Here is a 26342-nt window from a genome sequence, read left to right on the forward strand (position 1 = left end):
AAAACTTACCCTTTCCATTTATCTGCAGTTCTTTTTCTTCCTCTTCACGAAGCCCTTCTTCTTCCGATTCTGCTCCGCTATCACTGCTTTCAGCTTTTCCATTTACAGCCTTTATATTTGGAGTGGAATTCATAACATTACTAAGGTCTAAGAAAAAAAGCAAAGAAAAAAAGATGTATTTTAAAAGAAACAAATATACACTACCACACCCAAAACTATCAGTCACAGTTCTAGGAAAGTATTTCCATATTAGAAGATGTACCAAATAATGGCAGCTTATTTCTGTAAGCTCTTTATTAACTGGCTTAACGTTTCTCTTTTGTGGCCCATCACTGAGTGCCTGACCACTGGTGCAGATATTCTCAATGACTCTGAGACAACCCACAGGAAAGAGACTGCAGCCACTTCCAGAAGAAGACTCAGACCAAGCCTATTACGGTATTTACGTTACAGCTGCAGCTGGGACTGATGTGGCCATGTTCTTTTAAACCCAGAAGTCAGTGTTTTAACAGAATTTCCCTTTTGGGCTGAAATGCTTCAAAACTGCTCACAGTTCAAAGGCAAATCTTGAAACAATCTATTCAATTATGTGAACAACAGAATTCTGAATAAGGTAAATACAATATTCCACACATCTGCTGTAATTTATGCAGATGCAAAATATGGTAAGAAGACTTACATTTATACAGATCTTTACCTAGCAAACGACACATGGAAATAAGTTCTCTGATTTCAGTGAAAAAGTTGATGACATTAATATATACACTGAGCATTTTTTTCATAAATATTTAAAAAAACAAATACTGAAATAGACTAAGTAACTACCAAATCCTTGTTTTCCATATCTTTGATCACAATTTACTGTAACTGTACAAAGAACTGAAATGTAAAGACTCTTTAAAAATATGAAGTATATAAAAGGACAATTCTACCACATCCTGTAAAAAAAGTTAAAGTCAAATACATCCTGACGATCATTTAAGCCTCCTATGTCAGGACAGAGTATAAAGGTACAGAGTTTCTGTGAGACACAGTTTACTGGCTCCACGGCTGAAATCTGACTGTTTTCATTGTCACCACAGCATTTCATTTACATAATTGCTATGTTCCCTTGTCAGAACCTTGAAAGATTTATTCTTACATTTAGGCTTAACATTAAACAGCAAAATAGTATCCAATTACACTGGAGTTGCCAAATCAGCTTCACTACTTTCTCTGCTGCATGGTTAATTTAAGGCTAAGGCTTTTTTCTACTTTAACCTTCCCATGAAGAGCCTTCCCACATTTCTCTAGTTTCCAAGCTTATCCACAGCACTTAAAAAAAAAGAAAAAAAGGTAAAATAACTTACTGTATAGTAACAATGAGTATGTTAAATATTAAGTTCACCTGAGTTTTATTGCAAGGTAATGTTTCTGTGGGCACCCTGCATCACTGTTTTGGATTGCCAACCCATCTCTTATCTGAAGATTAAAAAAACCCTGCTTTATTGTAAAACGAGAATTGGAAAAGCAATTGTCTGTCTTGTACAGTACAAGAATATAAGCACCTGCTCATTTTCTCCTTGTTGAAGGACACTTCTTATTGGCACAGAAATTTGTTTCACAAAAGAGAAATACCAACATATTCTCATTTTTTTTCTCACGTGCGTGTTTCATTAATTGTGAATCCAAGTTCTCAAGATGTTTTTCTGAGAAGTAGCAGCATAAGAAGTATAAGGCAACAGTTATGTCCTCACAGCATGAGCATTAGGCACAGACACAGCCCCCTTGGCACCGTAAGGCACACATCACCCTTCCTTTTGAACAACAAGGGAGTGGGGACACAATCATCCGTGCGTCCTACCCAGCCGTGGGAGTGAACAGGAAAGACAAGACCAGGAGGAACACTGAGCTGTGAAGGCGAATTAAAACTGTAAAGCTCCTCAGCCTACCAAAGCTACTGTAAAAAGCACCAGCTATACCATAAGCTTTTTCCTAAGATTTACTTATTTTCTTTTTGAAAGGAAGGTCTTTGAACATTCAAGCATGTTTTTTCTTTGCTTACTTTCAGTAAGGTGATTATTCATTTGGGGAAACTTCTAAATGATATATCACATACATTTAAATTAAGAGGAGGAACTAGGAGAATGTATCAACAGTTACAGATTTATGGTATCACACCACAGGACACCTGGATAACTGAAATCCATCAGGAGCGTATTTCTTCCACAAAGTCATTCTTAGCAACAGTGCTCCCAAAGACCATAAAGAGGCATTGCTTTGATGCAGACTCTAAGAACAAAACCCTGTACAGTTTGGCCACTTGAAAGGCCAGGCCTGATTGTGTGCTCTTCCTCAGAACCCTTACACTGCTATCCCTCCTCAGGTCCATCCCCAACTGCTCTTACTACACGGTAAAACCAAGGTTGGCTGCCATCCTTGTTGCTGAGTATCTGCTAGGGAACCAGATATGATGACTAATCCTGGGGGTGACAGGGTTAAAGACTAAACAGAGCCAAGTAGCAGTGACTTCTACATCCCCTGTTAGTAGGTTAATGGCTGTTCTGTGAGGAATGTATATTCTTAATGTGAATGACACAAGTTAAGCAAGCTTTTAAAACCTTACTTGGTTTGTGCTAATCCCACCCAGCCACCCCTCACCCCTTTATTTCATTTACTCACTTCAACTGCATGCAAAATGTTAGTAGCTCTTTCTGTTGCCATACTTTATATACTATAGAATTCCTCTTCATTTATTACTTTCATCTCACTACATACAACATCAAACTGTGAGATTTGTGACAGTTTTGAAAGCTAAATAGTAGGAGCTGTATAACAGTAACAAGACGAAATAGAAAGGAAGACGATTTCACCAAAAAAAAAAAAAAAAGCAAGATGGAAAGGATGTGAAGAACAGACATGCAGCTTCTCCACAAACTTTCACTAGATGTTTATTCTCTAGTCACAGCTCTATTGAGGGATTTCTAAAGCCATTCTAAATACATTTCTTTAAGGGGAGCACTACAATTCTTTTCGATGACCTGTATAATGGGGCTAAGTTTCTCAAAAGTATGTGATTTCTAACTCTCCACATATTTTGAGGCCGTTTTCGTTACCCAGATGGGAGTTCAGAGCTTAAATGCCTCTGTAGATATGCCCCAGCTTGAAGGTCACTTTGCAAAGAGAACCTTGCCTAGCAGGTTTTTCTCAAATGCCTTGTATTTTTGTTTTATGAACAGGCATGTAATTCTTATACAAAATTAACATGCATTGCTGGACTTGTACTGATGGTTAGCCCAGTATCATCCTCATACAAGTACTACAGCCTCTCACATGCTTTGAAAACACCAGTGATCAGGAGCCAGTCTACAACAGCACATGAAAGACATGATAAAATATTTAGCTAGCTGTGTACACCCTCATTGTTTAATAAAAATTACATGCTTTCATGAAATACCTTAACTTTATTATCTGCTCAATAGCAGCAAAATCTTAGCCACTAGAAGATTATTTCCATGACCTACACTTTTATCACCTTGTAAAGGGATCTCCCTGCATGCCTGTGTTTATGTTAAACCGCCAGGAGACCTATATACTGTACAAAATTGTTTTGATAATCAGGTAACTATAATTATTTTCTAGCCATCAACCCTTGATGTTTCATGCTTGTTACCGATCCAAGTAGGCTCTCTGCTTCAATTCCAAGATTGCGCAACCATGTTCTGCTGTTTCCAATACACGTGGTTACACAAATCCCCACCTCATTTTGAAACTGATATACTGAAATACTGCAAGGAGTGATTGCAGGAGACACAAGAGGTACATGCAAGCATCTGGGAGCAATAAGCTCTTCAGCTAGAACAAGAGTTTCTATACCCTCATTTCCTTACATTCTTTTTAATATAGAACACTACAAAGAAAATTTCCGGGGGCCCAGCCTGCTCTGTAACATCTGTTCTACACTACTCAAACAAGAGCCCATCACAAATAAAAAGAGATTTTAGAAGAGTCTGTCAGAAACACAGACTGAAAAATCTAAAATTCATCACTTTAACTACCATGGTTTTATTTTTTTTAAATTTAAGTGCATTAGGTACAAGTTCTCTGAAAAATGTACACCCTAAACACACATATTGGGGCAGCCACATCTTCCTCTATAGAGTTTTCCTTTTTTTTTTGTGGTTTAGTCTTCCTAAACTTTACTATAACAGAAAAAGAAGCCTCTCCTTATTTTTATTTTTCTTTTAATATACTCCAAAAGACTACAGCCTTGTTTTGTCAGCACTCCTCTCTCTGCTTATGTGCTTTTCAGGCTGTTACACCCAAAGAGATGCCACTGTATTTAATAAAACAATTTAATCCCTTTATTTACCATTAATAAGCATTAAAACAATAGCTTGTAGATAAGAACAAACACAGAAAACAGCAACTTTTCAGACATTTATATTAACTTGCAAGTACAGTACTTAGGATTACTGACTAGTCATCCCAGACCTTTACACTTTCCAGCATCTAATGAATATTATCTATGGACTTTGTCATTTCCATCCATATCACCAGTACCTTTTCCCTTGAATTTTCAGAATATGTGCCATATAAATAAAGATACCAAGTTTTGGGGTTGACTTGGATGCATTTCCCTCCTCCCTGATGCTCCTCAGTCTTCTGCAATAGAGACAACCTTCCTGGGATTTCCTGGCAGACAGAAGCCCAGGGAGAACAGCAGCTGCTCCACAGGCATTCCCAGCACTAGCAGGTAGTTCCACAAAGGCCCCCAGATGTCCAGAGCACAGGGTCACCAAGCACATGCAGGTTGGTTACGCGGTGCATGTGCAGCAAGACCAACAGATCCAGGCTTTGCCAGCTTACTGTCAGCACCTTAGCCAACATGTGAGAATGAACATGAACAACAGCTGCTTCTTAGATATTGTAACTTGCAAGCATAGTAAGATCACTCCAGGATCCAGGATGTCCCCAAGTTCGGTACTACTTCCCTCTGGGAGGAGCAAAACTTGCTAAGCTCTCTTCTGTGCAGAAGAGATACAGTCATCATTTGGAACTTTCACTTTGCATGGCAAATAGGAAGGAGCATTATAACACTCTTGAGTTCTGTCCCAGAAAATGCAAAACACGAGCACAGTGAACTCAGAACTCTATAAAGAAAACTGAATTATGCTTGAAAACAACACAAGGCCACATTACTGAGTCACATATTGTAGCCCGAATCAAAAATTGTTTTGCCCTGTACAAGAAAAAAACAAACAAAAATGAAACAACACTAAGATCGTGTTCTCCTGCCATCTGCTCCAAGCCTACCATCTGAACTGCCTTTTACAAAGCCCGTATCAAACACAGCCTCAGAGGTAAAATGTATGTCTTTTCCATGCACCTTAAAGGCTATAATTAATTATTTTTGCTATACAAAGTTAAACATGAAACACCAGTCTGTGTCCACTGGGAACTTTTCTGACGGCAATCAAGATAGGACTACCTACAGCTGTCCTTCCCCAGCCTCCCACACCTCTATCCACTGCTTCTTTGTAGCTTGTCTTTATAGAACAGAGCTGTGAGAAATATGGATTCCAGTTCTTTCATCACAAGATCTTAACTACAATGAGACAGCTAAAATATAAAACACCAGAATTTTATAGCAAGTGGGTACATCTTCTTCTAGATTATGAAACCTGAAGAGCTTTTGACATTTACTTTCCCTTTTACAGGGAAATCTTGTCTGGCTGGAAGGAAAAAAATCCAAGTTCAACAACCAGTTATGCACCAAAACTGTTACTGCTGACTCAACCCAGCATGAATCACAATACAGACAGGCTTTTTTTTTCATAGAAGAAATCTTCTCATAGCTCCCTCCACTTAGAAAGAAACAATTTTTAATCTTACATTTTCATAATCGGATACTTTGCTGCTCACCCGTGGCAATATATTCTCTACCACTCTGAATGAGAGGAGAGCCATTGAAATACTCAAGCTTAGAGCTACACTGATGCTCTGCCCTAATTTCCAGCACTGTTAGACAGCACTGACAGAAAGCCATCAGCTTGGAGTTGAGTCACAAAGAAGGCTGAGATTTGGCATGTAAAACCTGAAGCAGGTATAGATTGCAACAGGACAAGTCATGGCTTGTTGAGACACTGATTCCACATCTCACTGAGATTCTCCACTGACTGACACTTGCTGGCCCAGCCCTTAATCTTTTATAATAATCCCAGCCTGCAGCAAATGCTGGAGAGAATGTTCTAGACACTTCTGAAGGTTAAATTGCTGAGATAGTAACAAAAAAAATTGTATAGTAAGTTTCACACTAGCCTTTCTGAATATCATCTGTAACCTTGATTACACCTGTTAATTTATCACTGGAAACTAGAAGGGGAGAAAAGTTTAAAGGATGGGATTTTAAAAACCTCATTCACCCACACACCCAGCAGCTCCTCCTGCCTCAATGCACTTCCTCACTATGGTGCAGCCACTAACAGAACCTAATAACGCACTGCACTTCAGAGCAACATGGATTTTAGCTCTTTTTCCTCTTCTTGTGAATGACTAAGAAGATTCACCAACACTGAATCCTAGTGAAGAAAGGTGGAAGGAAAGAGAAGGAAATCTGTTAAGCAAGTATCTTTGAAGTCAAACTGCCATGAAAAGGTGAGCTTATGAAGCAAACAGTGTGTTTCACAGCAAAGGCTCGCACACGAGCAGGAAGAGCCACCAAATTCCCCATTAGAAAGCCAAGATGTTGAAAATAATCTGAGAAGGTCTTTGATAAAACAAAACTATTCAAAAAGATAAACTAGTCATAGGCAATCTAAAGAAACACAGTTGGAAAACATACTGTTTTAAGAGTAAGAAAAGTATTTCCACTTGGAAGGTAATAATGAAGAACAGGTTCACTTTTTTCAAAGCTGACCTACGTCCTGTACTAACTACTCCCCTTGAAATACAAATGTTTACATGTATTTGGTTGTTCTAAAAGCACACAGACCTCAGTGAGTATTGTCTTTTAAACATAGCTCCCACATCCAATGCAGGAAGACACCAAATTGTTAAACAGCTGTGTCTGCCCGTGAGCCAGGCCAACTTCTGCCATTCACACAAGCAGTGCCCTGCACAGGCTCCTCTCTAACAGCCCATGCTGCCATCAGCATTGCCCAAAACCAGCATATGCAGCAATACACAGCACCTTACTTCAATAGACCTTCATCTGGTGCAACTGCAACGCAGCTGGGAGCAAAGCTTTCGGGCGAGAAACACTCCTTAGGAAGCCAAAGTTTAAGAGTATTATAATGCTGAAACTTCCTACCACCTCTGCAGTATCCAGCTTGTTGTTACTGGAGGAAGCACTTCATTTTCACAGGCTTACTAACACCATTACTACTCAGCATGCAGGCAAAGGGTCGTCTTTATTTGATAGGATTTTAGAACAGATTAAATGTCTTATCACAAAGCAGGAAGATTATACAGAAAAATTCTACTGAACAACTTGTAAACAATTTCCAGATACTTTGCTTAGTTGTTCAGATACCTTAACTTAGTGTGGGCCTGTCAGACAGGATTTTCTTGCCCCGCTTTGGATTTACTCTCATTCAGAAAAAAGAAAGCATCCACAAACATTTCAGGGGAACATTCTGAAGCATGAATTGGTTCTGAAACTCTCAATATTTTCCACACAGTATCAGATGACTAGGGTGCCAATCCTAGCCCATCTTTGGCTTCTTCAAGTATTACACAAGAAAGCTTGAATGCGCATTCTAAAAATTTCACATTTACTGAGCAATGGTGTTTGGAAGCTTCTTTGCCTTTTTAGCATTGGCTTAGACATCAGATTTCTTGTGCATTTACTAGCAAGTACAAAATGTTAAAATGCTGCTCCTCTAAAGCACCCTCCCACCTTATGGGACAGTCCCTCTACTCTTCCAGCAGCTACAAACAAGAGTATTTCTATAATGCTGCAAGAATTGCATCTTCCCTTCTGCAGTGCTATGTCAGCTAAGAGCCCACTTTCTTCTTTGATGTCAAGTATTTCATGTACCCAAAAATAATTTGTCAGTGGCTCTTTCTGTAAAGAAGCACTTCATACCTGTCAGAAAGAGACTACTGACACAGCTTTCCAGAGAAGTCAAGCTTCTCACACAGCTGCAGGGTGACCTTTCCAAACACTACCCAGGTTACATGCTTTCAAAATAACTCTCAGATTTGCTCAGCCTATTGGAGGGAATTATTTGTTTTTCTTTCTTTACCAACATATTCAAGTCTGGATATTTGTAACTCATGGATCCAGTAAGTTTGTCTTGGTTTTCTAGTACATGTTACAAGTCATTTATTTCAATGCTGACATGACAGACTTCTGTGTTCTTTATTAAGGAGCCACAGGCTCTATTGGTTCAGAAAGACAGTATTTCAATGGTTTGTATTTAACATTTTCAAAGAAACCACAAAGACTAGAAATGCAATTTTAAAAGGCTATACTTTTCTGTTGAGGCCAATCTGCTAGAGACAATACAGAATCCATATGTGATGTACACTGAACTTACAGACAATGCTTCTCCACTAATTCAAGAAACGGTTGATTTTGAGGTAGTGGCATCCAATTCTTAAACAGTTAGATAATGATCTGCATGATTAAAGTTTGATGGAAGAACAGAAGGCAAACTCAAAACAGAATGGACCAGAAGACGGGGTACAGTATGAAGCAAGGTAGTCCAGAGAAGGGTCCCAGTTTTCAGAACATACCAACTGTGCACCCCTGAAAAACATACCTTCCACAACAGAATATACAGACTGTAGGGGCTTGGAGGTGAGGAAAGAAACAGGACTGGATAAACTCAAACAATCAAAACATAACCATGTGTCAATTTTTAACAGTATTGTCACCAGTGTCTGTATTATCTCAAACACAGACTTGGGTACGTTGGTTCTATTCTTTAGTGTGTATCTGAAAGACTGAAGGTAATCATGCTTCCATACTTCTGTGAAATATTTTGATATCTGTACTGTAAACAACAATAATTATTTCCAGCTTCACTTTTATTCAGGGAAGTGGTAAGAGCGCCAAAGAAAGGGCTTCAAAACCTTAAATGCAATGGTAAAGTTGTAACACACAAGGGACTTCGTGAAAATTCTGCCGTAATTTATTGTGGCATAATCAGATATTGCTTGCACCTGTAAGCGGTATGAACGATGACATACCACCAGAATTATTGCAACAATGACAGAACAAGGTAAAGCTGAAATTTGCTATTCTGTTTAACTTACACCACCTTATGTTTAAACTGCCTCTTTAAAAAACAAGTATGTTAGATTTGTTATGGAAACAGGTACACTTTAACTTCCATGATTCTCTGTGTATCTAGGCAAGTCATTTTTTAAAGAAGTGGCTTCTGGCACTGTGCCATAGACACCAAGACTAAGTAAATCCTTATTAGACAGATCACCGACCTGAATCTACTGATACTCATACCTGCCTATCAGTCCAGCTGTCAGGCAAACTTACTGCCTCCCACACATGAAATATACACAACTTCAGTTGAGAAAAAGTCATATGCACTTTCAAAATGGCCATGTAAAAACTTCCACCATTACTTTTCCCCCAAAACAATGAAAAACTATTTCTGTTTCTCTGACGCTTGATAACAAAACCATGTTCCTTTAAGGTAGGGGGAAAGAAGCCACACACAAAAGGCAACTTAACCAGTTGACTCATACTTCTTAAGGACATTAACCAATTTATTTGTGCAATGGATTTGGTTTTTAAAATCAGTTTCAAGTTTTGCCCTGTTGCATTTCAGTTCTTAAATGTCATTTTAAGCCAGATTTAAAGAACTGTAAGACTTACATGACAACCTTATGAACACATAATAACTGGTATGATCAAAACAGCCTCACAATGGTATTGCTAAATATAAATCAACACACTGATTTTTATGCAGCTGTGACACCACTAGGTTTGCCACCTGACAGTAATTTAAACTATTCAAATATTCCTTTAATGAACTTGAGCATCAGAAAATTTTTGTGTGTTAAAGAAGCCATGATTTAAAAAGCATGGGGTTTGATTGTGGGTTTTTTTTAATTTTAGATTAGATGACAGAGCTGGATTACCAGAACTGCATTCAGTTTGATAATCCACAGCTACATCAGAATGTATCAGTACACATTAGTTGTTCCTTTTCATAATAGAAAGGCACAATGTAGATTTGGTTGGGAGAGTTGTTTTATTTTAAGTACTCTCCTGTCTCCAGGCTTCCTTCAGAAGCTCAAAAAGCCCATCTACAAGGACTAAACATGCAACTTTCTGGATCTAATCACCCCAAAAGTAAAATAAAACAAAACCCAGCCTAATGAGGTGGCAAGCTCAGAAGTCACAAGTGTTAGCAGGAAGTTCCTACAGCACCAAAACAATGGAAACGATGGATTTACACATAATTTATTATTCCTACCTTCCAAATACTTAGAGACTTTCTCCATTCGAACTGCCATATGGTAAAGAGAATGAACAGAGAGATGTAACATTTAGCTTTTAAATTATTTACAGAAAACAAGCCCCCCAAAACACTGAGTTATGATTATCAGTAGTACAATGAAAGTTATTTGTCCGAACCTGATGTTAGGTCAGATCCTCTGTTCTTTTTATCTTCTACTATTTCATAGAATGGGCCTATTACTTGTAGTAACTCTTCAACTTTGTCCGTCATTGGCATACTCTCAAGAATCTGCACAAATCCAAAACATTAAGCATCTTATGAAACAGCATTTTAATGATTCATTCATTCATTTCAACTGATTTTAGAAACTGCTGGTCATTGTAAAGCTCAGTAACACTTCACTAAGTCACTAAACATGTTATTCTGATTTTTTAAAACTTTTTTTAATTACAGGGAAAAAACATAAAACTAAGTTATTGAACAAGAATCTTCTACTTAATTTTCTTCAGGTGAAGACAAGATGAGAGAGCTTACGCATTTGCCAAGACTAAAACACAGCCCTTGACACCGTATTTATTAGTAGACCTTGGAATCCATTATTTCTGCAATTTCGAACTAAACCATCTCAAAATTCAAAAGGCTGCTATTATCTGATATAATTATTTTATAGACAAGTCTTTCCACAAAGAAAATAAAATGGAAATACTTTTTTCGTCTTAGAGGATTCTTCGTACTGTCAAACCCTGCCATCTTCAATGGAACACAAGGAGCAGATCAGAAGTGCACTACTAGGTGCTTCTAAACCCAAACGAAGAAATGGACAGAATACAGCAAAACTGGGACAGCACAAAGACACACTCAGAAGAAGAACAAACTAGAACCAAGTTCCGCTCTTGAAGTCATGTGGAGCATTTCTTCATTATAAGTTACAAAAACAATACCTTTGATCATATGATAGGAATGCAAAATCTTAAATCTAAAATAAATTAAACAGAAGAGATTAAATAGTTGGATACTATTTTAAAAGCACATGGTATTATTGTCCCATTCTAGTTTAAGTCCTTTCAAACAAGCTTTTTGCCAATAGCTTTGTTCCTTTTTCATCCTCTACTTCTTTAGTTACCATATTTTAAAAGTGGCAATAGCTATAGGTAGAAACTCAGACTGAAACAAACTAACAGCTACAGCACACCTCCTCCTCCTGAAGGGCACCAAGAAAGCAACAGATGAAGGTACATGCTGCCACAGAACATGCTGCTCAAAGGCACCAAGCACACCAGTAAGCAGCAGGAGCAAAAGCTGCAGCGTTATTGCACAAAGCAGGAGCTCCAGGCAGGCTAACACCTAGCAAGTCAACACTTGCAAACCAGTCAACGATACCAAGAGACAACAATTCTATCAACCTGCAGTTTCATTGCCACTTCTCTGATCTGTCCAGTGAACGTAATTCATTCTGTCTCTGTTAGGGAGAAATACTCAGATACAGAGCTGGATATGAAACAGAGATTGAACAGTTTTGTGATTGCCTTTTTTCACTTCAATAACATTGAGAGAAACAAGAAGCCTATTCTAGAATAAGGCTTGTATTTGTTACGTATTTATTTCTATAGTCAGCTCTGTAAACTGTTTCATACATGCATTTCTATGATGTCTGCACATTACTGCTCTTCATGTATTCTAAATAGACCTCAATATATTCTGTGCTACCTACAGCAATTCTTAGAATTTTTTCTACCTGCTAGCTTTTAGGTGAGCATGGAAAGAAAAAACACTTCCACAAACAAAAGCAACTCCTTACTTATATAGCCACGAGGCTTAATAAGCAATCTCAAAATTTGACAGTGAAAAATAAGTTATTATGTATCCTGATTTACTGTTTTCCTTGGATGACACATAATTCATATATACTCATGTTTTAAATTAGAATCACCATATAGTGTTAATGCTTCAGGCTAAGATATCACTTATTTGTAATATGTAACAAAACATTGTATCTGAAATGTAAACAAATTAGTTTAAACAGCATTGCAAAATAAATTTCAGAAATGCTACTTGAAACAAACTAACCTTGAATCTGAGCTCAGGTGCATTTTGTTTATTTTAAAATAAGACATTTCATCACCTCTCACCAGCATATCAAAATCTCACCCAAGACACATTCCTCAACTGTGATTTTCAAGGTTACCACATAAGGAGAGAAAAAAACCCCAAAACAAATTTAGAATTTTGTGACAGGGTCATCTGATGCATGTATAGCCCAAATACAATGTGCAAATGCCAGGGAATGCCCCAGGGCTGGGAGAATATGGGAATCTTATACACCCTTAAACACAGTTCTGGGATATCAGCCTGCAAGTGGGTTTTTGGTCTCTTAGACATGGATGCAGCAACAGCAGACTGCCCACAGTAAGTCCACGAGGATTAGTGCAGTATGTGCTGATAGAACCACCCAGTGGAAACATTTGAAATGCACTTCCATTGACATTTCAAGTAGAATCAATTGGGATGGAAAAGCTGAAGCTAGTATTCCAAATGTGAGAGCTGAAACCAAAAGCAAGGTAAACAGACTCTCCAGTTTCAAAGCTGAGCAAGGCAAGAAGTCCTTTGCTCTCCAATCCCTACATGTAATCCGCACAGAGGAAGAGTATTTGTGGTTCATTAGGGTGAAGTAAGCAGACTTCCTAGAAGGAGGCTTACTAGAGTTGTTTTAGAACAAACATTGCAGTTTCACTTAGTTTTGGTGTCCTGACCAAACCAGTTACTGCACCTAAAAAAACCCACAAGGCAATCTACTGAAATATCAACATATATTGAATCCAAGATTTGAAATTAAGCACTAAACCTTGTGGCACACATTCAAAGTAATTATTAAAATTTAGTAGGATTTTTAATCAAACAAACAGTATTTGGCCTTCTGTGTTTTCAGGAGTAGCTTATTTTTCATTTTAAAGCAGATACAGTAATACCAGCAGGAACTAAATTACCAAAACTATGGACAGGCAAAAGAACAGTAAATCAGACTCCAGCTCCTTGCCTAGTAAAAATTCTTGTTGCATCATCCATTAAACAGGTTCAGAGTTTGATGTCAAGATAGTGGCCTAGGAAAAAAGCACGTGTATTTGGAGTAGAACTTTTTCCGCTTGATTTTCTCCCTTTGATGCTAACCTCATTGTAATAACAGATTACAATTATACTTTTATCCAGATTGACAGCAAACAATCTTTAAACTGGAAAAGTAATTTCTAGAAGTTTCAGTGAAAAGACTGCAGTGAAAAGGGTTAGTTAGTAAAAGACATGAAACTTTAACTCATTTAATTTAGTTAATGCTGCCATTCCTGCTTAATATGGTAACTGTGACTGTTTACAAGCTACACATCTATTCCAAAACAGGGCACATTACTCAATGCTAACAGTTTCACTGCAACTATAATATACATGGTGTATTTTCATGACAAGTACAGAAAATTCAGGTTGCTGAGTTCTTCCTGAAAAATCAAAAATTATTAAGTTTACATATATGATTATATTCATGTCTCCAGTCATGAGAGTGAGATCTTTTCTCCTGAAGTCCTTCTGGAAAGTTGTTTTAGTCTCTTTTCTGGGATAAGGATCACTTACCTCTCTCAGCTCTAAGAGCTGATGCAGTTTGCAGTAGTTTTTTTTCCTTAATGCCCCCTTAACCATGATTTCAGTATTTCACTTTCTTTAGCTCTGTCATTGAAGCCTCTAATCAGCTAGAACTCTCATGTTTCTCTGAAAACAACACAAATTCTGTAGCTTACAAAGGAACTTTGGAATTTTCTTCTCCCCACAGGCCAAACAGTATAGTACTGAAATGTAACAGTTCACATAGGGGATAACTCATTTCGAGCTTTGGCAGTAGTAGTCAGCAAGACCCAACTCACATTCCTCTGTTTCTGGAACATTTGTTCTAGAAAATCCCTGCATTAGTAAACATACCTTTTTCATTTCATCAACATAGGCTATCATGGCTTCTTCTTTGGACATGTTTCCCAAGGCACTCCAAGCATCCCTAGGAAAGAAAGTCGCACACCTTCGGTATCTTCAGGGCATACTGGATTTTTTTCAACTTGGCCTTAAGTAGGTCGGTTATGTAATGTCTGAAGTTTCTCTGACACAAGTAAAATGCAAGAGCGATTCACTGTTTTTTTTAAGTACAAATATATAATTTGCTAGGATAATCACACAGCGGAAGAAGCAGCAACAAACTGAACAGACCAGGGACTGAAGAGCTCCTCACTGACTGCCTATGATTTTGTACCCAGTAAGCTGTAAGTAAGACACAAACATTACCCTATTGACTAAGTTGAGTTTAAGATCCTCTGCTGTATAAAACAAACAGGCCCAGACACTTCAGCCAGCACTTACAAACAGCTGTCACTGAGGCAGAACAGGCCAAAAAGAAAAATCTGTCCTTTTTGAGTTTAGCAATTGGGAAAAGACACATCAGCCTACTAGGCAAATAGTGTAGCCATCAGCCCAGTTATCATAGCAGCTACTTATAACCTAAATAAAATCTTCCCCTCTCCAACTCTGCAAGACAGAAGACTCTAACCAAATTTATCAGTATTGCACAAGGAATCTGTCAGAACACAGACTGTAATAAAACATTTCCTCAGTCTTGCACAGGACTTGACATTCTAGAGTATTCGTCCCACTCACAGAAAACCACCAAGGTTGGTGGCTCACACTCCAGCTACAATCAGCCAGGTGGATGAAAGCTCACTGGCCTAGTCTATCCCCTGCCCTCTGGTTTGGTAGGCTGAGGAGGAAGGAAGGAGGAAAAAAAAAGTCCTAGGAATCATTTCACAGATTCCCAAGACCACCACGACCATAACACAGCAAGAATTTTTTTTCTTCAGGACAAATCATCATTAAAATACTGTAAGCAAAACATTCACATTGGTTTTTCAAACAGAACTTAGCAATTTGGTGAATCAGAGGTCTTCCCAGGACAAGGCAAACACAGACATTGGGAAGCCCTTCCACTGAGCAGACAAACCAGAAAGACACATAAACCCAACCTCCCCACAAAGAGCTCGAAGCTGTATTAGTGGTTGCCAGTGAGCACTTATTTACTTCAGGTTCACATCACACATGAAAACTCAAGAAGGAAGAACTCCAGACACTCATCCACATCACTTATTCTGCAGAGCACCTAAAATTTCACTTTACAACACGGGATAAACACTGCAGAGGTACCATGATGGTGGTTGTCCAAGAAAAACCTGCCCACCTGCATAATCCAAGGGAACATTTCCACCTGCAACTCTGAGAAGTTATAAATTATTTGAGCTAGAAAGCTGGAATACAACAGAAAACTAATTCCAGCATCAAAGTTTGTAAATGTTATTTTTATTTTAAAAAGAAGGAGTTTAGTGAGATTCTTCTCCAAGCGCTACTCTTCTAAACATCTCCACTCCAAGCATAAAAGAAATCCCCAAAACAACAACTCATGAAAAGTTACCATTTGTATCTACCAATTGGATCCCAAAATCCAGGCCGAGGAATGTTACAGGGTCCTTGGGTTGCTTGCTTATAAAAGCTATAGAACTTGAGCATCATTTCATTCGTTGGCTGGAATGAACCTAGTGAAAGCATTTTAAAAGACAATTAAATTGTCATCAAGAATATTAGTATTTTACAAGCTTAATGGTTCTGTGAGAAAACAGCCTGCAGTCTGTTACAGCCTGACTCACAGCAGTACAATATAAGTCAACAGAGAACATCTTCACCTCATCTACCGAGAACCAGCACCACTGAAAATATTTACTGTACAAACAGCAAGTTTCAGATGGAGTTTAAAGGACTATAACCTTTACTACTGCTAAGGTCAGACTCCACAATTAGAATAAAAAAAGGTAATAAGTAACATAAAGCCAATGTCCTTTCACTCAGTTTAAAGGGACAGGTTTAGTTCCCAGTAAATAAAGTATCTTGCAAGTCATTTTACTGTTAACAAATGATAACTTATTGAGAGTCTCCAGAACTCAAAAAATAAACAAACCAAACAAACACAATTAACTCAAAACACAGCCTTCTGCAGTGTTTTTGTTTGCTTTAGGTATTTGACAACACTTTCAGTAACAGTTTCAATATACCTCCCGATTTGTTTTTCTCTTCTTCCTTCGTGGAACACACTTTTGTAGAGGTAGAAAATGTAAATATAAAACTCTTAACAGCTGGCAGTGAAGATTCATAACCAATCCATTAAATCAAGTAGCTTGAGGTTGGATTCTAATCATTAGAAGTTTACAGTGACCTTTACCTCAGAACCTCAAAAAAATGCGATTTTACTTACACCAGAATTAATGATGTATGTAATAATCAACTTCCAAAAAAAATTATTATCATAACTCTTATCAAAAACATACGTTCTGATTTTTTTTTTTTTTTGCTTTTCCATTTTGTTAACTCTTTCAGCAGAGGGGAACTCACGGTAACAGCTTTGTTAAAGCAACTTCAAGATTTCAGGGAGGCTGAAATCGCGGGGAGCTGACAGATCCCCTGGTCCAGGCTCCCGACTGAGGAACTCCTGGCAGGGCTCGGAAGCCCCCGAGCCGGTGCTTCCCCCGAGAGGCGGAGAGCAGCACTAATGCCGAATTTCCAGCGGTTCTCCAGCCGCTGACAGCGCCCGGCCGGGGCGGCCCCGCTACCCTGATCCTGCCGCGGCCGCGGCCTCGCCCCGCCGCCCGCCCGGCCCCGGTGGCGCAGGTGCCGCCGGACCCCCCCGCCGCACTCACCATTTTTGGGCAGGCTCTGGATCACCTTCACGGCCGCCTCGAACCTGGTGGCGTGCACAGAGCCGGTCTCGGCCATGGCCCCGGCCCCTCACCGCCTCCTGCTCGGCTGCCGGGCCGCGTCCCGCGGGGCAGGCTCAGCTCAGCGCCCCCGCCGCAGCCGCCTGCACGGGGGCGGTGCCGGGAGGTGCCGGGCCGTACCCAGCCCCAGCCCCAACCCCGTTCCCGGCCTCGGCCCCCGCCCCCGCGCCCTCCCCTCCGGCGGGGCCGGGAGAGCCCGCCCAGCACCTCAGACCGGCCTCGTCCGCACCCCCGCCCGGCCCCGCGCTCAGCCCACCCCGACCTCCGCCCCGGCCTCAGGCGCCCATGTTGCGTCTCCCACAGTGGCTCCCTGCCCTTCCCTCCTCCCGCACCGCCCCGAGGCCGCGGGGGCACGCCGGGAAACGTAGTTTCTTTCTCTCTCCTTCGTCTTCCTCTTCCTCCCCTCTTTCTCCCCTGCTTGTATTGCTACAATACAGAAAAATGAAAATTTAGAAACGTGTCATAATCCACCCGTTTTACGGACCTCAGCTATCCTCAGGACATCTACCATCCAGCACCCTGGCAGCCTGCTGTGCTGCTACCTCCCCCTCCTCACAGCCATCCTCATACCCGCACCTAGTCCCACACAATTCACCTAAATTACCACTGTAGACACATTTTTAAAAATAGTTTCAATGACTCTTATTTACATTAAAATTTTAGGCATGCCTAGAACCCAGGGAGCAACTATTTCCATGGTATCCAGAGATGTGGGTGAATACCAGCACAGTACTACCAGTTAGCTCAGTAGCTAAATAAATGAATGGCCTTATTCAAAAGCGCTGCGCATCCAGCACTCTGCAAAGTCAAACAAAAGTATGCTAAACCAACTGCTTTTGTAGCAAATGGAATAATTTACCCAGTGAGCAACAGGATGAATTAACAGCCCCATTGAATGGAACTGAGTACAGAATCTTGGCATTCAAGTCAGTTCATTTATCTAGTACACAATATATATTTTAAATTCCTCTGAAGGCAGTTGTGTGCTCACAGTGTCCTCTGGTGGGACAGAAAAGCTCCAGAGAGAGGGAATTAGAGCAGATCAGCCCCAGCTCTGCTGAGCTAGTACATTCCACAAGGTCAGCAGCCAGCTGGCCTGGGGAGAGCTTTGCTGGAGAGAAGCTGACACTTCCAGAGGTGTTCAGATGGGATTCCCCACACTGGGCAAACGATGAAGCCGTGTTATGAGCACTGCACCACTCCTGAATGTTACAGAATAATTTCTCTGCATTTTTCATTTTGAGTGCTAGATTTCTAAAGCACTTGTGAGCTTCATACTAAGATCTATCATCTTTTTTTATCCATGAAGGTAGCAATGACAGAAGCTCAGATCAAAGAGAAATGCTTTTTGAAGATAAATGGGTTTCTGTATTCTTTGAGCATTCAAGGAGTTAATTTCAAAAAAAGTAATATAAAAATTAGGAGCTCTTTGTGACGCCAGCTGATGTGCAAATTCTGTTTATCCGAGACAATCCATAATGATGTTCACCTTTTAATTGATTTAAGAGAAATGCAGTCTGCATTTTTATAATGAATGTTCCCAGACTTTCACTGGAAGTAGGCTTTAAAAGAGATGCAAATGACAACCTATTTAATGGCCGTGCACAGAAACAGAAGCTGCCCTCTTTGAACTGAAGATGTGTGAGAGTGTAAGATCTGCAGATCCAGAATGAGGTAATTGAAATAACCCAAAATAATCAGTACCATCATGCTCTGACACAAGCATGAAATAGTAAATGAGAGGCAAATTTTGAGCACTGATGAACATATTGTGAGAACATATCACAAATGACTAGTTAATTTTAATGCTCATATATAATACTAATTAGCATTGTTATTAGATGTCTTTATGTATATTTTGCATTCTCGGTGCTGTGACTTCCATGAAGAGTTAACAATAATTAAATGTGGAGTACAGGTAATAAAGGAGACCCTCTCATCTCTCACAGACAGCCAGGAATGGATCTGCAGTTTTATCTCAAGGAGGACCTAGGCTCCATTCTTTAGGGAACAAAATTATATTCATGCTTGCAAAATCTAATTATAACATGTATGTTAAACTGGGCTGTGTTTCTATTGTTCCACAAGAGCAGTTTCCAAAGTAATCTTAAGTATGACTTGCTCTTATTTTTTTTATCATCCAATGTATGAGAAGCCAAACTTTTGGAACTGTGATAGAAACAGTGACCAATGCTGCCCATCGGTTGAGATGTGAGAGAGGAGAGACCATGGCACTCTGCTACCAGTGTGATTTGGCAGCAAGTGCAATGTGTGACACTTGACATGTCTGAATGATTTGCAGTCCTCACACTCCTCTTCACTTGGTGTTTCACGAACTACTTATGGAGAGCACATGAATCACTAATATGAGGCATTCCTAGCAGCGTTAAGACACATAATATCTTGTATGGAAGCATGCTTTTGGAGTTGCCAAAGGCATACATTTAGGGGAACTCTGAAGAAAAGGCAGACAATCATGATTTTGAGTGTAACCTTGGACCTATCCTTCACAGGTGCATTAGGGATGGTTATCGAGTTCAGTGCTGTTATGCCACAGGATAGTCTATCAAAGTCTGATGTGTGGAGCTACCTCATAATCCTAATTTTGTGCTCTTTGTGAGCTGCCACTCTCCCTTCATATAATTTTCATTTGTATCCTACTGCATTAGTTTTCTAGCAGTTGCTTGCAGTGCTGAGCTAGACCCCAGCCCAGCTTGAAGAGCACCTTCATTTTACTTGAGGGACAAAGGAGTCAGTTAAATCATGCAAGTGAAAAGCTGAAACTGGAACCAATTATGCCTATTGCTCCCTCAAGGGTCTGAATCACAGGAGTGTATTTTACAGAATACTTTAAAAATTGTTCTCAAGAAAGTGGACCATAGTCTCATATGCATTATGAGCAAGTTCTGTAAGCTACCAGATCCAAGAGCGTGTAATTTTAGCAAGGCTTACTTTTTGAAGTTTGTAATCCAGCGGGGAGGAAAAATGAATTATTTAAAACCTAATAGTCATAATTATGGAGAACTAAATTAGCATTACAATTTCTAAGTCAAATCTACATGCTGATGAAGAATGAAAAGATGTTGTCTAAGAAGGGAAGAGTTTTTTGTAAGGAGCAACTTTCTATACTGTTTACAGTAGAAAGGCTAATGTTTCAAATAACATTTACTTGGAGGATTTTTTAATGAAACAGTGAAGGATATTTGTGTCAAAACCAACAGCTCTGGAGAAAGAGAACTATTTACTTATCATGAATATGGCAAAAACAGCAGCTGAAATTTGTTCACTTATGTAGGCCAATCTGTGTTCCTTGGGAAAAGCCCTTTGGGCAAAGGACTAGTTTGACACAAACAAGAATGCTTTTGGGGATAGAAGTTTCCTTGTGAGGTTCAGTTACACCCCTTAATAACTCAACTAGAAATACCCATTCATTTCACAGTTGGGGATTAAGTACTGGAATTATTTTTAACCATTATTAACAGCAGCTTCTCTGCTTAAGGATTAGCCTCCTTGTTGTCAAAGGCATTAAAGGTAACAGATCCCATTTCAAATCTCTTTTGAGTGATTCAATTCAGGCATCTCAGGTCTTTCAGTGATCAATATTTCAACCCATGTTTTTGTTTTCTGCCACGTTCCCCCACTTCACACATATTTCAAAAAAGTAGATGGAGTAACAAGAATATAAGTTTAGATCTGTTTCATAAAATGCTCTTTGAAGAACAAAATATGATCATACTTTCAAAGACATGCAGCAGTATTTGACTTTGCATTGAACTATACAGCACTTATGAAGTCAAAACCTTTTACAGGTTTATATCTTCGTAGGTTCTGAAGTATAATGCAGTGCCATATTGTGTCTTAAGTCCCTCTTTTTTTCTCCAAGCCTACTATTCATCTCTTTGATGAAATTTTTAATAAAGTTCAGTTTTCCTTACTGCCTCAAGGTATTGTTCTTGTAGAGCCAGCAGATAGTTATAAGAGAATTGTTCAGATTTTGCATATTCTAGAAAGAACATTTTAAAAATCCCGTTCCCTTACAGAACCGTAAACTGAACTTTGAAAACTATGTAGTTTCATCTTGCAGCAATGACAAACTGTGTCTTATTAAACAACAGAAGACAGCTCATAATAAATACTTAATCCTTTCCCTTCAGTAAAATATACAGTTTCTGGAGGTCAAATTCTGCTGTCATTTACCGTGATATAAATTTGGAATTACTTGATTGATTTTGGGAATAATATTTATGGTGTTACACATTTTCATAATGCAAATGAGTAAGAATTTGTCTCTGAAAAATTGAACTGTGTCTGGTATATTATTTCCATTTTGACATTTGTGCTTCTTGTCTTCTCAGCTACTGCTTCTAAAGTTTTAGCAGCCTATCCCTGTGTAATTTGCCTCTTGGGAACAGGAGACAAAATACTGTGACTGGATCATATTAATGTGCTTATGCAATGGCATATTTATAGCCAGACAGCTCTTGTGATATTTTCTTTTCAGTATCTGGAGGGGGAAAAAAATGAAACACCCTTACTTTATGCATGTTCTTTTAAAACTCTAGCAAAGAATTTTATTATTCTTTCTAGCAAGTCTGAAAAATGACCTTGTGAAAATTTGGTGATTTTAATGACATTTTTAATGTGTGTACAAAGCCTGGAATATAACTGGCAAACATCTCAAGTATTTGCAGGCCTGTGTTTATCATTGTGGATATTTATCCAGGCAGAAAATATACCACTGTGGTTTTAGTAAATGGGTTTCAACAATTAATTCAACAGATTGGTGAATTACTGGAATGAGTCCTCCAACAAGCTCTCAGAAGGATTTAAGAGTGAGTTTAATTGGGTGTCTCAGCATGGGACCCCCATTCCATTGCAATCCCCATAAGCACCCAGCTCTTTTGCTGTACCAGTCGTAGTAAAGATCAGACTTTGTTGAGCTTTTGATGGGGTACCCTTCCTTCTTGGACCAGGGTAAAAGAGCAGAGGAGGCTGCTGTTCTGCTAAGTTCTTTATTTCATAGTCTCATAGCATTCTTGAAGGCAGAGTTCGAAGGGGGTTACATGATAAAGGCAAGCAGCAACAGCAAACAGCTGGCAAAACCAGCTTCTTCTTCTTCTATATGCTCTATATGCTCTATTCTCTATATGCTCTATACTCTAGACTCTATACTCTATATGCTCTATACTCTATATGCTCTGTACTCTAGACTCTATAATTTTCTTACAGAAGTATGAATTATATTTGTTAACTGACCAATAAGATTAACACACAATTCTAGTTTTCCTTTTCTTAACCTATCCAGGTCTAATTCTATCAGTCTTAAGTCTTACACAAGTGTTACATAGGTATTACACAGATTTGCATATACAGTTTCTATCAGCTCTTATTGTTTATGTGAACACTCTATCTAAAAAATGGGAACAGTATAATTCTATCTATATTTTGTCTAATGTAAAGAATTCTGTGAAAAGGTACCACTGCTGCAGCAAGAACTGTGTCTAAGGTCTCTGCTACAGCTTTTTAATGTTTAAGGCACTTAGCATATATTTCTACTAAAAGTTAAAAATCTATATTTCTATTTCACTTTGGTGTGGCTTCATGTATCTCAGCTTGTCCAAAGGTTTTAATTCAACCCCTGTGCTTTGGCTTCCCTCTGGGCCTGAGTCCAGAGGAGCTTTCACTCCAACAAGACTTCTGTAGAAATCAGTGCCAGCTAGACACTTTTCCAGTTATAAACCATGGATTTTTCACTCTCATATTCAGATCACATTTGCTGCAAGACATTTCTAACAAAATTTATCTGGGAAGATTTATTGAGAAAGAAGTTTGACATTCAGGAACTGTTTCAGTTTATACCGTTAAATCATTTCTGCTCAACTGAAATTCCAAAAGGCACTGTCTTTGCTTCATAGTGTTGGGGTGATAAGGCCTGTCCAGTTCACTTAGATGGGGTAGATGGGTGAACTACAACAATGTACAACATCTCAAGATCAGACCTTATGGGTTTTGCCATTTAAAACAAAAAATTAATTATTAGACTGAGTATTCTAAAGCAGAAAACTATTGTATGAATAAATAGGATGGATGAAAAGTGAGGAAATCAAGTGTCTTAAGTGGTTTTTTAGTTTTCTTTGCACTAAAATATTCTGATCACTATAACATATGTTCAGCATGAGAAAGTTAATATCAAAGCTTCTGTAAATGATAGGTTAATGAGAAAAGACAGCTGTCAGTTTTTGTTTCCCAAAAACTAGAAAAAAATCAAAGAACTTGCTGAATAGATTCCTAAGTAAATTACTGTTGGTTTTAAAAAATAACCCAAGAAATAGAGACAATTTAGCTATATAAAATGAAAATGATCCTTGAAACCACAGAAGTCTCTGAATGCACCTAAAGAGAGGTGTTTAAAGGTCTGCAGCAGATAAAGACAGAAGTGCAGCCCTAAAGTTAGTGGGGAGCTGGGCGGCCACGTCACTGTGACAATTACATTGGAATCTGAAACAGAGTTATCTACCAGAGGGCAGAGGGCAGTTTCAGGAGGCATTGTAAGTCTCCTCCCAAAGATGTACCCATTAAAGAGCCCAAGTCTTCAGTGTCATAGAGATTACTTTAACACATCCTGAAAACAAATACTAATACTACATTTTGCCATGCAAAAGAAACAGAACAGCAAAATATGCCCTGAATAATACTAAAATGCCATGCACAATATTAAAAATATCAGTTTTTAATCCCCATGCAGCCATGTCTACTAGGTTATTAAGCTCCCTATTATCCTCCTGAAGGGTTCTCCAACAATCCTACGAACCTGTATAAATAGAAATCAAGCAGCTCCTGGATTTCTTTTCTTTAGAATTGAATTCACCCATGTTTTCACTCCAGTAAATTCATTCTTTCACTGCTATATCTTTCCAATATTTTAACATCTTTTGTGAATCATTGATACTACTACTAGGTACAATGCTTCAGGAATACTTGCATTAATGTCAGAGGCAATACAAGACTGAAGTATTGCCTTCTCCAAACTCAATATTCTCACTCTTATGTCCAGAATTCATTGGCCCTTTTGGATATAGAGGTGGGTGAAGGTCTCAAAGCACAGGATCTTCTTACCTTACTTGTAGTCAAGGACCCCTGTTTTAACTGTGTACTCCTAAAGTTTTTGTTCGGAGTGGTGGGAACAAGGTTGGGTTGCAATCAGTTTTGCTGTTTTTGAAACTAGCTCATCAGACTGTCATCATGTCAGTCTGTTATTTTAATTATTTGTCACTGTCTTTATCACTGTGCTCTGTGCAAATTTTTATCAGCAATGATTTTATTGTTTTCTTGGAGGATAATCAAAATAAGTTAAGCAACAAGGAGTCAAGATCAATATACCCTTTATGGCCACTTTTGAAGCATATCAGCCTTTTTTTATTTCACATGGACCATAATGATTTCCTATTAAAATAATTATTTATTTTAATTTTTTTTACTGTGGTGTCTCAAAGTTTTGTTAGTTAGATATTTTACAGATCTTTTACAGTTAGATATTTTACAGAAGTATAAATACATTTCTACAACACATTTATCTATTCAACTTGTATTCTCACACAAAAGGATATTGAGTTATCCTGAAAATATGTATACTTCTCCATACATTCCTATTGATTTGCATTAATTAAATTGTTCTTCTTTAATTCTTTCTTAGTGGAATCTCCTATTAGTCATTCTGCCATATACTTGGGATCAATATTAAGTTGATAGGGCTATAATACCTATATATCTCTTTTCAATATTGGCACAACCTTTGCCTTCTTTCAGTGCTCTGGAACTTCTCCAATGTTTGAAAACTGTCTGAGAATGAATATTAACAGTCTGTAACACTCTCTGCTGGCTCATTAAAAATTCCTGGATGTGATTAATCTGTATGTGCTTATGTAAGGAGATCTAATTTTAGAAGATGCAGATAACTAGATCTCCCTTGTTTTTCCTTTTAATATAAATATAAATATGGGTTTTAAACACTGTGATTAAAGCTTTTGATTAGTAGTGTTCTCTGTTCCAGAGTCTATGTCATGATAAATGTACTGCAGACACTATTTACTGACTTCCTTTTTCAAAAAGTTTTAAAATAGTTAAATCTTTGGAGAATGTATTTCTGGTTTATAACAGAGGGAACAGTGCAATGACCAACTATATACATGTATATTTGTACATACATAATAGAGTATAAAGTAGTGATGTTCTATATGAAATTGATGAGTACATTATGACCTATTGGTAAAATCACAGAATCATAGAATAGTTTGGGTTGTAAGGGACCTTTAAATATCATCTTGTCCAAACCCACTGCAATGAGCTGGAACATGTGCAACTAGATCAGGCTGCTCAGAGCGCCATCCAACCTGATCTTGAATGTTTTCAGGGTTGGAGCATCTACCAGGTCCCTGGGCAACCTGTTCCCATGTTTCACCACTCTCATTGTAAAAAATATCTTCCTTGTATCTAGTCCAAATCTACCACCTTTTAGTTTAAAAACTACCCCTTGTCCTATTGCAAGAGGTCCTGATAAAATGTTTGCCCCTTTTAAGTACTGAAAGGCCACAACAAGGTCTCCCCAGAGCCTTCTCTTCTCCAGGCTGAACAGCCCCAACTCTCGCAGCCTTTCCTCATAGGAGAGTTATTCCCTCACACTGATCATCCTTGTGGCCTCCTCCAGACCCGCTCTAATAGGTTCATGTCTTTCCTGTAGTCAGGACCCCAGAGCTGGATGCAGTACTCCAGGCAGGGTTCTCCCATGGATTAGGTGGGTGTAGCTCATATGGCTGCACAAACCTTCTGACCCCACTCCCACCACAGCTCCCCTTTTATTCTGCATAAATAAATCCAAAATTATGTGCAGGACAGAGGAAGGAACACGACACATTCACAAATCAAAGACCAAACCACTGTAACCACAGGCCAAATATGTGTCTTTTGAAGATAAAATAGCAGTTGTGCTGACTTAAGCCTGTGATTATGCACATGTTCAACCTCAACATCCTGAGCATCCCACTGATTTTATAATAATAAAATTTAGTCCTATATACATTTATAAGCCCTT

At 38.7% G+C, this 26342-nt stretch overlaps 1 protein-coding gene across 5 annotated transcripts in view; it reads right to left on the reverse strand.

Annotated features, from left to right (window-relative positions):
- ACBD5 (acyl-CoA binding domain containing 5) overlaps positions 1 to 17403 on the reverse strand; it is a gene marked incomplete at its 3' end in the record, with an annotated part of 30571 nt that extends 13168 nt beyond the window's left edge. For 3 of the 5 annotated variants that reach the window (XM_082277921.1, XM_082277917.1, XM_082277918.1), the window contains exons 1-6: positions 17177 to 17403; positions 15901 to 16021; positions 14373 to 14445; positions 10589 to 10700; positions 10428 to 10460; positions 10 to 147 (exon numbers count right to left, since the gene is read on the reverse strand). In XM_082277921.1, coding sequence (XP_082134047.1) covers positions 10 to 147; positions 10428 to 10460; positions 10589 to 10700; positions 14373 to 14445; positions 15901 to 16021; positions 17177 to 17252 — 553 coding nt within the window. In that variant the 5' untranslated portion in view covers positions 17253 to 17403. The remainder of the gene's footprint in view (positions 1 to 9; positions 148 to 10427; positions 10461 to 10588; positions 10701 to 14372; positions 14446 to 15900; positions 16022 to 17176) is intronic. The other 2 variants (XM_082277919.1, XM_082277920.1) reach the window with 1 other exon arrangement.
- Positions 17404 to 26342: the final 8939 nt, after the last annotated feature.

The sequence above is a fragment of the Coloeus monedula genome (genome assembly GCF_965178545.1).
Source record: "Coloeus monedula genome assembly, chromosome: 1".
NCBI lineage: Eukaryota > Metazoa > Chordata > Aves > Passeriformes > Corvidae > Coloeus > Coloeus monedula.